We start from the raw sequence: 16,622 nt of genomic DNA, 5'->3' as shown, positions 1-16,622 counted from the left end.
CTATATGTTGATGTGGTAATTGAGTGTTTGTGAACATCCACCCTGTGCTGATGTTATGATCTCTGACCACTTATGATTTGGGAACATCAGGATTATTGGGGCACAAGAGGACTTATGCTTTACTCTGAAACATATGATTCTGGCTAAAGCTAGAGACTGGATGAGGAACTAGATGGACGATTTGTTTGAGGTACTATAACAATTACTACCTTCCTATGACCAGTTCCATCCCAAGGAGGAAAGACAACACCTCACTTCATTTTAAGGGGAAGTTAAAATTATGAAGTAATGTTTATATAGTGCTCTCCCTGTGTTCTCTTATAGATCCACTGTTGGGTCACAGCTGGCAGCTAAGGTATGGTATTTTCTAACTATACTGGTTTTATTGTAATTTTACATAAGATTTATAATTTAACTAAAAATGACTTGCTAGAAGTGGAAAAAATCCTATGTCATATGTAAATATTACCAATTTGTGAATAATTGAATCTGTCCCGATTGAGTCAGGCATGGATAAATATCATTATATAGTGCAGTGTGAATTTGACTTATAAACAAACATGGTATATTGAGTTGCTATTTTCTTCCTCTTGATTATACCTTGTATTTCTGGGAAGTGTCATTATGTATCTGGTGAGATTCATATTGTGGTGCAGAAGTCCTACATGTATCCCACAACTGTACTTGCCAAAGTGTTCTTGATAAACAAGTGAGTTACTGTGAGCTAGTTTGTTTATGCTAAATTATACATAATTATAATTTTTTCTTAGCTGGGATGGAAATTCTATGATGCTGATGATTATCATCCTACAGAGAACACAAAGAAAATGGCACAAGGAATACCACTAAATGACCAGGTAGTTATACTGTATATAATCCTAAAGGCAGAGAAGTCAACGTATGTTTACCTTTCTAACCATTGACATATCATTTTATAGTGAGTCATGCTTTATATAGATTAGCATTATTGCTTCCTGGTCCCTTGACTCTGAACCCAGCCTGAGTTTGCAGGGCTGGTGATAAAGTAGGGGAATTATTTTTTTACTTGTAAACTATTAGTTATATAAAACTAGTTTAGAATCCCCAAAATATTCTTAGTGCCTCACAAAACCTGAAGACGCACTATAATTTTCTCTCTGTTGATACTCTCACCTTCTTGTCAACTGTTGGGAATGGGCCACATCCATCCTAATTGAATTGGCCTCATTAGCACTGCCTCCCCCCCCAACCTGGTAAGGCAATTCCCATCTTTTCATGTGCTGTATATTTATACCTGCCTACTTCTTTTCACTTCATGCATCTGATGATGTGGGTCATAGCCCACGAAAGCTTATGCCCAAATAAATTTGTTAGTCTCTAAGCTGCCACAAGGACTTGTTGTTGTTTTTGCTGATACAGACTAACATGGCTATCCCTCTGAAATCTATAAGATGCTGGTCTGACCCCAGCCAGATGCTGGTCTGACCCCACCTCTGTCACAGCCAGATTCTCTTTCTAGGCACAGTTTTATTTCCCAAACATAGGTTAAAAAAAACCACAACAAAAACAGTTCTTCAGCCCTTCCTAGGTTACAACTCCCAGGGGTTTTTCCCCCTTTGCCTCTGTCAGTCCCTGTTGCTTCAGGGCCTACTGCAGAATTCTTTCTTGCCCTTTTTGCAGGGCACCACCACCCACGGCTTTCTCCCTGGAGGCCCTCTTCCCACAGGTTTCTACTGCCTCACCTTGGAGATGGGGTTGGGTAACAAATTCCTCCCTCCTCCTGCTGCTTATCCCTTTCGTTACTGAAAGCCTGACTCTCTATAGTCCCAGATACTGTCCCACTCTCCTAACTGGCCAAACTGGAAGCACTTGTTCTGGCACTGGGACCTGGGACCTACTTCATTTAAAGGAGTCAGACACCTATGGCAGAGACACTCTGATCATAAGAGTGTACATAACTGGTATTTGACATGATAAATGAGGGTCATAAACAGACAAAAAAAAAGGAACAAGGCAGACAATAGGATCAATTACTCAGTAAGGGACGCACATGCCTTGATGGCTGTTATTGGTTCAGGATGGGATTATGAAATGCACTCAGCATTGGCCAAACTTTTCTCCCATCAAGGCATTTAGTTCAGTCCCACCCTTACATTATCTTTCCCCTCTCAGATGAGATGGCAAGAGCAGCTTGCAGGAGGGATTTGAACGGGGCAGAAGACATTGCTTGGATAATAAGTTGGGGGAAGGCAGTATGAAAGGAGGCCTGGAAACATGTGAGAGGAGGAGACAAGAAGGTTATCAAGGCTGGCATCATTCATCATTAGCAAAGCAAAGGGTTGGTGGTTGCTCCACAGAAGCAACTACTCAAAGGGAATTTAAGATGGATATAGCCATAGTTTGTTGAACTCCTTAGATTCCATAACAAAGCTGCCTCCATCAACACAGCCACATCTTTCACACCCGATGTGTAAGGTGTACCAGGTGGAAGGTTGGCAGTGATTAATGCAGAATTAAGATTACATAGCTGATTTTGCTGTGTGATGACATTTGTATTTTCTAGGAAAGTTAGTGTTCCTAAATGTTTTCCCCTATCCCTGCCCTACGTGATAAACATTTATAACCTTAGCTCCAGTTTAAAAAGCTTGTTGGTGGTACTTTATTTGGTTTTGGGGTTTTTTCCCCTGTGGAATTTTATAGCATTTGTCCCAGAGAAAGATAAATATTCAGCCATGCAAACAAGACACACACCCAAATGGGAGGCATCTGAGGGAAAAACAGGATCAGCCGAAATTCACTTTACCTGCCTACACATGCACACAAACAGTTAGTTACCTACTCCTAAGCATACACAGACTCTTAAGCCCCATTCTGCAAGTTGAGTCACTTGAATGGACCCCAGCACCTGTGAAGAGCTTTACAGAGTTCATTGGAAGTCTGCCCATATGAATCAGCTTGTAGGATTAGGGCCTTAGGCCTGGATCCACAAAAGTAGTTAGGTGCTCAAGTCCCAGTTTTGGTTCCACTTCAATCCACAAAACTCTTGCCAAACCTTGCAGTTGCCTAAGCTCACTTGGTGCCTACATTTTTAAGGTAAAAAATGCCAAGTTTCTGCCTCTGAGCACGTGCACTCTAGACTTGACTCTAGGCATCCAGACACCTATCTCCTGCCAAAGATTCACAGATTGGGGGAAAATAGCTGTTTGTCCACCTAAGTTGCTTGTGGGGCCTCCCTTTTTGTGTGGAGTGAGGCAGGCCCCAAATGTATTCCCTCAAAAAATGCCTTAGGTGCCTAAGCCACATTGCTTCAGGTAGCAGGTTCCCATTCACAGATTGTTTAGCAGAGCTAAGCGTCTCCCTGCAGCCTTGATTTAGGCATCAGTCTCAGAAGGTGTAGGGCTTAGCATACACCCCTCTGATTGGCATCTCCCCTTGACTAATTTATGTAGTTCCTCACCTACTATGCTGTAAAGCAGTGCTACTCAAAGTGGTGGTCCGCGGACCAAGCCATCGGCTGCAGGTCTGCGCGCACACTGGAAAAAAAAAATTGCAAGTTGCCCACATCAGATAGCTTGAGAAGCACTGCTGTAAAGCACTTACCTTCCCCTTCCATTGTATAGGGAGTCTAGGTGCCTAATTCAGGCTTTGTGGATTGCAATGTTGTTGGACCGACTTCCATTGGTGACAGAGAGACAAGCTTTCAGGCTGCTTCTTCTGTGGGAAAAAGAGCTCTGTGTGACTCAAAAGCTTGTCTCTCTTAACAACAGAAGTTGGTCCAATAAAAAATATTACCTCACCCACATTGTCTCTCTTGTGAGTTGGGAGTTCATTAACCAACACCTGCTAAAACAATTGCTCTATAAATTCTTATTCTATACATTCCTCCTTAAAACTATGGTTCCTTGCTCTGACCTGTCTGTACACCACAAATAGATCATCAAGCTTAATTTGATAACAATGCTTAACTAGTTTAATTTGACTGAGGTTTCAACATATGAGACTATTGGCACCTAATACTTACCATACTTTAAACACACCAATCCCGTACCATATTTTAAAACTCAAATCTGCTAAGTACAGTAATACACAGAAATCCTTAGTGTATTACCGTGATCATATAATGAAGTTGTTGTTTCATCACAAGTATTACATCATAATAATTCACTTTGTATTTTTGAAGTGTACCAATATCTGAATGTTTTTCTTTTCAAATTTACTTTGTATTATTAGGGGTCTAGGGATAAGCAGATAACAATATTAGTCTTTTCATGACGATAGAATCTTGGAAATAAGCTACTTTGACACTTGAACAATTGAACTAATTCTTAACAATCCATTATTGTCACTACAAACTCTCTCCTTTTGAGAAACAGCCTGAACAAGTGAACTGAACTGCTTTCTGGAATGTACATTTATATACATCAGATACTCTTACAATAATGGCTTTACCTCACTCCACACAAGAGGTGTTTTTAATCAGTGGTCATAGGATTTTAAAAATGGTAAATTTAATGACTTCAGCTATTTAAATCTGAAATTTCATTGTGTTGTAACTGTAGGGGTCCTGACTCAAAAGTGGTGGTGATGGGGGGAGGGTTGCAAGATTATTGTAGGGGTGCCGCTGCTCTCCAGCTATCCAGCTCTGAAGACAGTACAGAAGGAAGGGTGGCAAAACTGCTGACACCCGTCTCCCCCCTACAGCCCCTTTTTGGGTTGGGACCTCCAGTTTGAGAAACTCTGGTCTCCCCCGTTAAATCTGTATAATATAGGGTAAAAGTATACAAATGACCAGATGTCACGGTCCGTGATGCGTTTTTCACAGCCGCGAATTTGGTAGGGCCCTAAGTATGATAGTTAGTGCCTATGAAACAGAAAAGATGGGAGTTTAGGAAATTACAACTCAACTCTTTAAGAAGGAGATTCATAACCCCTTTTAACACTGATGCAGGCAAACCTCTTCATGACTATTTGTATAGAACAGCCAGAAAGTGTTACGATTATTTTTGCACAAGGCAGAATTGTGATACTCTTGAAAGGAAGCATGGGGGCTGAAAAATGTTTCTAGACCTTTTTTTAAAAAACTTGAGTTAATGCTATAAAATTCACATGGGTTTGTATCTAGAGTTTTTCAGATGAAAGGCCTATACAGGGGCCTATAAATTCACTAGACAGATCAAACTACAACATATTGCACTGACATATAATGCCATGCAGGTGGCATGTAGCTTTCCTGTACTATACCAGTGATGTGAAATTGTAGAGAAGTCTACTTGAAGGCACACATGAAGGAAAGTGTTTTGCAATGGATGAACTCGCTCTTTCATTGTTTCCATGCTCCCATTTATTAAACTTACTTGTCCAACATGAGTTGGATGGACATCCATTTAATACTGAGCAGTTATGATAGAAGCAGCAGGAATCTTAAATCGGATTACATTAAGAAAGCTATTGTATTTGCCAAGCTTATTTGAGCCAAGTGTAGTCAGAGGGCATTCTTTCAGTGAGCAAAGCTGTTGCATAAATGTGGTTATGAGTGAGTTTATTTGTGATTGCCATAGATGTAAATATGGTGTAATTAACTTATCTGTGATAACTGAATTTAGGTCTGTTTTTGACTCTATGGGATAGTTCCTGAGACCCTTACGAGTACATGTATCTGATCCAAAGCATTACACACATGTATTAAGCTGTTAGGAGAAAAGGGGGGGGGGGGAAATCACAGTTCCAGCTATTTTAGAAGTGAAAACAGCTATGTGAGAATAGATTTGCTGTTTAAATTGTCAAATAAAACAAGAGCTAATTTGGTTCTTCAAAAGGTTCACAATATGCCATATCAAACCTAAAACATACACTACTACTACATACAACTTACATTGATTCTCCTTTTCCATCCTGTATATTAAAATTCAAAGCACTTAAAGTTTTCAGTGTAGATAAAAAATCTCCCCTTTCCATCCTCCATGAAGTGGTAGCAGTTCTGGATTAGAAAGGAAAAGGAGAGAAGTTGAAAATCTGTTTGCTTGGTGCAACATTACATTATTTATAAACTACATACTGAAGGAAGTAGGGGTCTTCTAGAAGAAAGCTTATGTGATCATAATGCATAGACACAAGGGTAAGAATTAAGATTGCACAAGCAACCTATCTGGTGTTTCTTAACTTTCAATTGCTGGACTTTGCAACCTAAACAAATAGGGTTTTTTTGTTTATATGTAAAATATAGTATATATACATACTGACAGGCATAAAGTCATGGATCTATAGCAGAATAGTATAGACTGGATTTTTTAATTTATTCAGTTTTCAGTTAATGGAAACAAATGTTAAGAAATTCATATTCATTTGCTGTGTTGGTGTTTTATTCTGTTCTGCTCCAGTACTTTATTTTTGCAAGTAATGGGTTTACACAATTTAGATATGCTTTTGTTTTTGTAAATTTAAATGAAAAGTTTTATAGGTTAGCCTTGAATGTAGAAACAGATACCGGATCAGTTTGCTAAAGTGACTGCAGGGGAAAAAAAATTGGTCTATTTGCCTCCCCACACCAAAGAAGGATTGAAAAAGATTCACCCAGTTTTGTATTGCAAGTTAACTGGTATGTAGATGTTAGACAATTTAAAGTGAAACTCCATAATACTTTCAGCTAACTTGTTTTGTTTCTAGGACAGGATTCCATGGCTTTGCAAATTACATGATATATTAATGAGGTAAGAGAACCTCTGACTTGCAGAGTGATTGCATCTGTAATGATTATTGGCTAAAGACTAAAGCAAGAGGTTTTTTTCAGTTGCATTAGTGGGGATAAGTATGTAATATTGTAAAAATATTCTGCAGTCAGTAAAACCATTCTGTATTCATTAGTCTGTGAAATACTTACAATAACAGTAAGGAAACACCTAAATACTACTACTTGATGGAACTGTTTGGGGATGAGAGTTCTTTCTTCATTGTCTATACAAAGATTTTTACATTTCAAGAATCCAGTTCCGTAATAAGTTTGACACCAGTTATGTCTAGAGGGCACACTGTATAAACTTAAGGCATTTTAGAAAATTTTGCCCAAGTGACTGAAGCATAAGTTCCATTGACTTTCAATGAGATTTAGGCTCTGAAGTACTTAAGTCACTTCTGACATTTGATTAGGCTCCTAAATTACTTACGTGTTTTAGAAAATTTTATCCTTAATCTCTTACCCCAGTTGACTCACTTGCCATTGAACTTTGCAGGATGTATACTTCCTAAATAGTGATCCTAGCTCAAATATTTAGATCTGTTTAAAAAAAAAAATGGGAAAAACAATGCACAAGTGATTTCATGAGGCTTGGGGGAGAGAAGAGTCAAACCTGGAACTTCAAATTTCTACATTTTAAATTTGCATGAATTTATTCACAATGGCAATCACCCTCCTCTTCCCCCACAGACAATTACATACATTACAGTAACAAGTTGATGATCCTCATCAGTAAAGATGGGTCTGAACCAAAATCTGGGATTTGGGTTTTACAGCAATTACCCTTCTCTGCTTCTCAGTTGCATACTCAATATATTCTCCATCCTGATGATTCGTTTAAGTATCTCGATGAGACAGAGACAGGAAAAAGAAGCTTTCACATTCCACATATGTGCTGCTTCTCAGAGGGGCAGGAGGCTGCTGAGCTCCCTGGATTAAGTGAGGGATGTAGTTTTTTTTTAAGAAGGGAAGTCATGGAAGGGAAGTCATGGAATTCAGAAATAATAGGATAACCTTGAAAGGGCTAGCCCTGCCTTAACCAAGAGTCAATGACTCTTACTGCACCCTGCAAGTAACAGGGTCCAAACTGGCTATTTGCCTATGGAATTTAAGTCACAGAATTGCCTGTGTATAATGGAGGGCAGTAACATTCGTTTACTACTAGGTATAATGTGTTCACAAATTTGACTGCAGAATACAAGTTTATTTTTTTCTTTTGCACATCTCAGTCATCAAACCTGTATGTTTATTTATGGTGTCTAATGCCAAAACTAACTGGAAGGCAGGATTTGAGATTTCCCTTGTAACAAGCGCCAATGTTGTCTGGTTATCTGAAGCTTTAAAGGACCCTTGCCAGAGTAAAATGAAAGAATTATGCAAGTTTATTTATGTTAATTTCACTAAATTCAACCCTCCAGAGTAACTGTTAAAAGAGCCAGGATATATAGAGAGTTCCCATTAATGTTAACAGTAGTACTATGGCTAATCCAAACAAATTAGTTCAAAATCTTCAAAAACCGAAAATGGAACTGGTTAAGAAAAGTACGTATTGTTCAGGGTAGAACTGTACTCTAGACAGACCCTTATAATCAGCTTGTATGTGGGGCAGGAGAGTGCCTCATGCTGTCCAACAATCATACTTCTCAGCAGTGCTGATGGCTCTCTCTTTGGAATCTAATTACGCTTCCACGTTTGGGAAGATGTTGGCCATTATGAAGGCTCCAGATGATGGAGATGTTAAAGGACACTGGGTGAAATCACATTTTTAAAAAGCAAGCATCCTTACCTGTGTTAGAGATTGACTTCAGAGTCCCATTAAAATGAGGAAAAAATCCTTACACCTCTTCTTTGTGAGGCCGTGTTAGGTTGCCCATCTTACCATCTATTGAGAACAATCAGTGTTTAATACACCAAATATGGGCATGATATTATTAAGTTATTACTGTTGAAATTTTCTTCTCTTGATAGAGAAGAGTCAGCTGGACAAAGTGTGATTCTGGCCTGTTCGGCTCTGAAGAAAATGTATAGATGCATATTAGTAAGTGGACGGGATGCTGTGTATTCTAAGAGTGATCAGCTAGAGGAACAAGGAGACTCTGCCACAAGGAAGATCCTTTTTATCCATTTGGATGGATCTATGGAACTCATCACCAGCCGCCTGGAGAAGAGGAGAGGACACTTTATGGCACCCGAACTACTACAGTCTCAGTTTGATATACTGGAGCCTCCGTCAGCACCAGAAAACTTTATCACTGTGAGTCTGGAAAAGTCTGTTTCTGAAATAGTATCTGAAATTGAGAAATATCTTCACTTAAAGAAATGCTTTTCCAGAGCAGTCTCTGAATTAGATGCACATTAATACTTTTAACCATGTCGTATTTGTGGAACAGCATTTTGCTTGCTTTCTCAAGTTAACCAGCATGGTTTGCAGTATTAACTTCATTGGCTTGACATACTTTAAAGGGACTAGAACACTACTATTACTGATGTTTTCATTAAGACCTGTTCAAACCTGGAGCTACAATTTTCAGAAGTGAATGGTATTTGCCTAACTCTTTGTCCATTTAAATCACAGGCAAAACTCCCATTGGCTTTGATAGAAACAGGAGTAGGTCAACACCGAGTGCTTCTGACAAACCCACCCTAGGGGATTTAGACAGAACATGAAAATCTCAACAAATTTAGATTTCACTTTTTTCCTGCCAAAACACAAAATTGACCACAGTCTTCACTACTGATATTTAAGTGTTGAATAGACACTTGAAAGGTGAACATCCTTTTAAGAGGAGGCAGAGTTCTCTAATAGTGCAGAGGGGCAGGAACTTGGACAGCAGAGTTCAGGTCCTGACTCCACCATTAGCTCCATGCCTGATCTGGAACAAATCACAACCTCTCTGTCTGTGTCCTCATCTGTGAAAATTGCTTACCTTACAGGGGTATTGTGAGACTTCATTGATTCTGACTTAAACACCTTGAACTACTGTGGGAAAGAGGGCATGTAACTGCAAAGTATTATTCTACCTAAATCTTTAACAATAAACTAAGTAGCACTGTATTGACTGTGATTTAGTCTTTCATATGCAAAATATATATACAATGAAACAGGAGAGAGAATGATTCAGCCAATGAGGTAAGATTTATGTACCACTGGGTTCATCAGTTCAGACCTGATGAATGTTCTCTCCCTTCAGCTTGACTGGCAAGCAGCTGTTTAACATGACTTTTTCTGGCACCCTCACCTGCTACCGTAATAGCCTCACTCTAGCCTCTAATGCTCAAGCTGTATCACAAAGCCTGACTTCGCTGTAATAAAAATTCAGAGCTGGTGCGAGGAAGAGCCATGGTGAAAACTCCCCTAATAAGGGAGTATCCCACTTCAAGTAGGTGGCGTGCACATTGCTCCCCACAGACAGTCTTTGGATTTCATAGATACACACAAGCAATTAATCATATTATTTTCAGTGTCCCTCCCCAACTGAGCCAGTGAATTAAGGTTCTTTGTTAGTCATTTAAAAATGTACACACCAAAGGCCGTGCTCCTTATGAGAGTACTTAGATTCAGATGCAACTGTTCTTAAAAACTTGTTTACTTTCTCTTCAATTTGTAATGCTTTGTAGGCGTTAAAGTCCTTATTAAAGTTAAGACTATACAACTACGGTCTTGAGTAGTCTTAGTGGAGACAATGGACTCCTCCTGTGTAAAGATATTCTCATACATATGTGTTTGCAGGATAAGGGCCTAGGACAGCTACATACAATCATTACTCTCAATCCAGTATATTCATGGCCAGTCTATTAAACAAAACTATTGAACAACAACAAAAACCCTCATTAGAACAATAAGATAAAAATAATTAAATATACTTGGAAATTTTTGCATAAAAAGTCACTTACATAATGCACAGAATTTAAAGAATATGCAAGTGTGTTTAATTTATATATATATGTTTAAAATACCGTTTAACAATAGCTCAGTGAATACTGGTTTGGACTTCCCATACTACCTGAAACCAGCCCTCCACCCTGGTATCTACCTCTTTATTTTAACCTTGTAAGTCATCATAGGATACATTTTCTATGAGAGATGCTCTTCAAGAGAAGTAATATTATGAAGAACCTTTTGATATATTGCTTTGTATATATTACCCCCATTAGTGCTCTCCTCCCAATTTAGGACCTTGATTAACGCGACTAGCTCACTCCTTTTCAGGCAAGGATGGTGGTGTTCAAAGACATCTTTGGGGAAATTAATCGAATCATTAGCTGGGTTACCAGTTAAAAATGTGTTTATAGCTTTTTCTAATAGAAGTTAGATTTGCTCTTGTGGTACACCAAAGAAATACTAACACTGCCTCCTTGGCACAATGCTATGAATGAGCTTTGTGGACAGCAGTGATAGAGAACTCCTCTTTACCAGACAAATCAAAAACTGATAACTATCTGGTGGGTATTTTCCCTGTAAGTGACACAGCCAAAAATCAGACTGCAACAGACTGATCCATTTCTTTCTGTACTACTGTCTTGTATAAAATGCCCATAAACCTATTTAATCCAACATCTGTGTTCAAACTGTTTGCTTCAGTGTGAGGGAGTCCTGGACTAACAGCCAATTCATTTTAGATTACTTTTTGCACATCCTTCTTGTTTGTTATAAGAAAAACAAATTAGAAGCAGGCCCCAATTATAAGATTATGGTTCAGTGCATCACATTGAAATGGCCAAATGCAACATTCCCAACACATACTCAGGTATTGTTGAGACCTAGAGTCTGGTTCATGCCAACATTAAATTCAGGCAAATGGCACCCTCTTGTGGTGATTCCACTAGTTCAGATCTACATTTAATAAAGTCACAGTTCTCCCAATACATGTACCCAGTGCAGTTCTAGAGGCAAAAGGCTTACTCTACCTACTACTGCACAGTGTTGAAGTTGTGCTTGGGTTTTATCAAGTGAGGGCCAAAAAAAACAAAAAAAACCCACCCCAATCACACAATTCAGAACATGTAACTGGTTTCCAAGTAGTATGTCAGATACATCACATCACATAGTATATGATCAAAAGTGAAATTAACCCTCAGCCCTTCCCACCCAAAAACTATATTGGCTAAGATTTTAAATGAATACCTAAAGTTAGATTCCTAAGCATTTACATAGGCTCCTAGATACAAGTGGCCTGATTTCCAGAAGTGCTGAGCATCCACAGATTCCACTGAAGTCTTGGATTCTCAGCACCTTTGAAAATCAGTCCTCTTTTGTTTAACCCTATATTTAGGCACCCACATTTGAAAGTCTGAACAGCTGTCTTTATTATTCCAACAAAATGTTCTTTTTAATTACAGTCCAGCTCAACCTCCTGAGGTCTGAGGCCTTTTTTCTGCAGCTGTATTAGGAGAGCAGCAGCCATTAGCCAAGAAGCAGTCACATCCTCATATTTCCATCTAAATTACATCAAAACAATGTAATTTGGGCTGTTACGAAGGGGCGCCTCCTAATAGTATCCACCATCACAAAATAAGCTGGGAATCTCTTAAAATGGTTAAAGAAAACTTTGCTTGATGGCATGCTGTCTGGCAAGAAATCACTGATCAACAGTTAGGGTGTGAAATCTCTGCTTCTTTATTGTTTTGCCTTTATGGTCCCTACCTCTCTGTTGTTATCTGAATGGTCTCTGTCTGGTTCTTTGATTGTTTCTGTCTGTTGCATAACTAATTTTGTAAGATTTAAAATCAACTAGGTGGTGAGTAAAGAATGTCTGGTAAAGAATTGTTTTAAAATATTAGAAAATTGTTTAGTAATATTTTAGTAAAATGATTTGTTAAGGTACAGCTAAGCAGGACTCAAGTTTCAATATATAAACTGGGGTCCAAAAGGAGATTACTGGAACCAACTCAGGACACAGCCCCAAGATCAGAGCTGCCAGACCTCAACACCCTGCTAATCACACCATGCAGAAGCTGGAGTCCCCGGATGACCTGATCCTGACTGGCCATCAGGAAAAGTTCATCTGCCTATTAGGAGTGGTGAGCATTGTATGCTTAGCGTGTGCATTCTGTTTTGGTGACTGTTAATAAATAGAGGTTAAGGATATTACTGCGTCAGGCTCTTTCACTAGTAAAAGACCCAGCAAACCTGCAGAAGATTACGCCCTGAGCCCTAGGAACTGGGTACGGGTAGGTGCCTTTCCCCCAGAGCTCTAGGAACTGGGAAAGGGTGGAGGTGCCTAAATCAACCAGGTTACTTCACCTTGAACCTAGGAACTGCGTAAAGGTGGGTGCCCTAGACAGACACCCGTTTAAAATTAGCCTTCTTTGATTGTTTATAGTTTAGTTCCTATTTACGAAAACTAAATTCTAACAGGTTTCTTGCTTGCCTGAGGGGAGTAAGGCTAAACCCTCCCCCACTGAGTTATCTGTGTCACATTACTTCAGATTAAAGCAAACACAGACTTCTGTTTCCAGTTCAAACAGCTAGCAAGAGGAAAAAACATCAAACCAGCTATGTAAGTAATTCTGCAATAACCATTGTAACTGACAAGTGCAGATTCTGCTACTGTAGCTCTCTCTGTACTTTGGTCTGTTATGTCCCTATTTGTTCCAAGCTGAAAGTCATGTATATTCCCAGCTACATACTTAAGAACCAACAAACACTTCAGTGACTTAATTATACCAACCTCCACAATGGCCAGCAATTCCAGTACATCTAGTTTGTACCCCAGACCTCAAAAAGTTACATTACCTTCTAGGGTTGCTGTGTCCACCAGCCTCACTCTTCAGAAAAGTGAGGTTCACAGTAAAGGACCAGTCTTGTCAGATCTTTAAAACATGCTTAGGTCGTTTGTGGCATCAGCAGCAGGAATGGGAGCCAGCAGCATCTGTCTGTCATAACAGGAGGAGCAGGGAGGAGTCTGTCCCATTGCCACAGACAAAGTGAGTGACAGGTCTGGAGAGCAGACAGCAGGCTACCTCGCACCAGTATAGCAATGAGCAGCAACAGGCAGGAATTGTGAGACACGCACAAGCTGTCACGCTCTGAAGGAAGCGTGGGAGGGAGCTCAGTGCCAAGGCATCTTCCTTTGAGTGCTTCCCCCTAAATTCCTCCTACCCACCAGCTTTCAGGAGATCGGGTCCACTCTTTTTCCTCTACAAGATTCCTGGGAAAGGACACAATCTCCCCCCATCATCTTCAGGCTGTTATTATCTGAAGCTAGAGAATCTAGTTTTCAGGTGCTACTGCCCCTGCTAATAATGGAGGCAGTTACCTGAGCAGGAAATGGGGTTTATATCTGCAGAAGCAAAAAGGGGTGCAGTTAGTTCAGGGGTTCCCTGCTAGATTACCCTCTTTTTAACCACACAAGGACCGTCCTCTTACTCACCATCACGATCCTTGTCCTGGAAAATTTGGTGGATGACTACAGCTAGCCTTAACTCTCTATGGAATAGCAGCACATAATAGACTTTTTCATTAGCGACTCATCCATATGTGTGTTTATAAATACAAACAGAAAACATTTCTTTCAAAACATGATTTCCCCAAGATAGACCCAGCCTTAAGGACTAACCAGGATGTTGATGATTAAATATTTCTGAAACTTTTTACTATCATGCCCCCTTATACAAGCGAAGGAGCTCAGATCCCAGTTGCATCCTGCTACAGACTAACAGTGGCTATAAAGAGTCTCCGCAGCCCTCCAGCACATATGAGATCCCACCAAGATTAGAGGAATGTATGAGGGAACCCAACAAGAAATTTTTCATTTTAAAAGAAGGTAAGAATCTCAGGCCCATCAGTGCAGCCGGGATGTATAATTTGAGAAAACCCCTCCTAAGTAATATATACATTACACAAAAGCACCCTGGCCTCTATTAAAGGAATGCTGTCAGATTAAAAGATTTTTATTTGAAACCAAGTTACCAATATTAGACACCGCCTTACACTGTTAGAACTGAAAGATGTAAGAATTTACTTTCATCTATTAATGTTTAGTTACTCTTTATACTTCCCTCAGTTTAGAAGTCAGACCTTATAGCCCTACTCCTGGAACACTTGCATTACTTACACAACTAGTTCTATTGAGTTTATAGGACTACACATGTATTTGCTTGTTGGATTAGGGCCTGAATTAACCAGGATATTTAAATATAGGTCCATCTCTGTGATTTGTCTGCACAAATTCAATCCTTGGTTTGTTTTCACTCAGAGTTGACGACTTTGTTTTTAAAATGAACCCACATTAAGTAGAATTGGAAGGATTTGATTTTTATCCAAAAATGTTGGTAAACATTGATTTCATTGTATACACACGTGCAAACCAAAGGAAAAATATTTCCATTGAAATTTACAGAAAAATGCTGCTTGAGAATTTGAGCATTTAATTGAAGGATATTTACTTGTATATTTTGATTTATCACATTGATTCTAAAGCTTTCAACTTTTTATATCGCAATGACTACTCATTAAATTGTCTTGAAACACCCACCCCATGTGTCTCATCTGTTAAAATTTAAATCAAAATGAAAAAACAAACTTTGCTATTATCCATCAAAATTATTAAAAAATTCTACCAAGCCTAGTTATATTGTAGATTTCCTGTTGAAATTTATATTAGGCTCATTTAATAACATTGTTAGGCAGCATTGACATACGGTCATTTTGTATGGGTGAAAACTGCAGTATATATTGAAAATTCTAAATCACAACAAAAAAGTTTGTTCTTTTTTAAAGTCAGGAGAATATAAAACTACCCTTTAAAGTACCTGACAGTCTGCCTTTAAGCTTTATTAAGAAGTTTTGGACATTCATCCTGGCCCCACTTATTGAGAGAAGCTGGAGTTACTGATTCTCATGCCTGCTCTGCCATTAACTTTCTGTGACTGAACGTCTATACCTCAGTTTCCCCATCTGTAACAGAAAAGCATACACCTCAATGGAGTGTGTCAGGATTAGTTTGTACAATGGTATAAGTACTGAGTTACATGAGAGACAGTAACTCCTTTGTAAACATTTCCTGAAGCAAAATATGGATCTGACATCCCTGGGAATTAAGGAGGCTAAATACTTTTGTGGATCTGGGCTTAACGACTTTGTTTGCAGAACAGGTAGTAGTTGAAAGTGCAAGCTTCACAACTGCCTCATTATAAAGCAGCCTTGACTTGCAGGGAGCATCTCCAAGGGGCAAGGAATCAGGCCAGTCTCCATGATGTTCAGTGCTTGGCTTCTCCAAAAAAGCCAAGTGTGGGGTCGTTTTATTGTGTGGGCATCTGTTCACCAGAAACTGGACTGAGCTCGCCAGATCACTTTACATATAAAGTCAGCAGCCAGCCGATAACTTGAAGACACTACTGACCTGGATTGAATTTGAACTAGCAACTTTGAAGCAATAGGGTCAGCTTACTAATGGCATGGGACAGGTTAAGTCCCCCATGACTGAGGCTTTTGCCATTATTCACTGTGCCTACTCTAGCACATTTGAAGTGGACACGTTTTCTTACAAAACTAGGTTCCTTCCAACACGTGTACAAAATGGTCAAGTGTTGCAGCACTATTCATGAGCAAGAGACTGCTAGGATTGTACATTGAAAGCTAGGCCAAGTTTGATATTTGAGCCGTCACATAAATATAGGTTTTAAGTTATCTCCAAGGAGAGCTCATACAATTTGAATGTAATGCTTTAGATTTCGTTCGTGAATTTGGAATAGAGTTCACTTTCCTCTCTCCTACATTTTAATAATTTTAACTGTCAATCAACTAGAGATATTTTAACAGCTCTTGATTCTCCATTCAAGTTCTCTGAACATACCTACCTTAAGACCACTGAAATCAAGGAATGAAAGTCCAGAATCACTAGTCACGTGAAAATCTTGGCTAAGAGTAACTGACAAAGTGGGGTGGTTATATAGGCAATTTGCTACATCT

General features: G+C 39.2%; 1 protein-coding gene across 5 annotated transcripts in view; it reads left to right on the top strand.

The window, feature by feature from the left end:
- IDNK (IDNK gluconokinase) overlaps positions 1–16,622 on the top strand; it is a 43,885-nt gene that overhangs the window by 5,287 nt on the left and 21,976 nt on the right. Inside the window, exons 2-7 of one of the 5 annotated variants that reach the window (XR_006281659.1) lie at positions 325–355; positions 771–857; positions 6,643–6,686; positions 8,678–12,730; positions 13,139–13,209; positions 14,328–14,475. Coding sequence is in view for 2 of the 5 variants with exons in the window: in XM_043515174.1 (XP_043371109.1) it covers positions 325–355; positions 771–857; positions 6,643–6,686; positions 8,678–9,068 (553 nt within the window). In the remaining 3 variants the exon portion in view is untranslated. Of the gene's footprint in view, positions 1–324; positions 356–770; positions 858–6,642; positions 6,687–8,677; positions 12,731–13,138; positions 13,210–14,327; positions 14,476–16,622 lie in introns of those variants that run through there. The other 4 variants (XR_006281658.1, XR_005293202.2, XM_038403456.2 and 1 more) reach the window with 4 other exon arrangements.

This window comes from Dermochelys coriacea, chromosome 5 (genome assembly GCF_009764565.3).
Source record: "Dermochelys coriacea isolate rDerCor1 chromosome 5, rDerCor1.pri.v4, whole genome shotgun sequence".
Classification (NCBI taxonomy): Eukaryota; Metazoa; Chordata; order Testudines; family Dermochelyidae; genus Dermochelys; species Dermochelys coriacea.
Note: the sequence above shows the minus strand (reverse complement) of the source record. Positions and strands in the feature narration are given on the sequence as shown.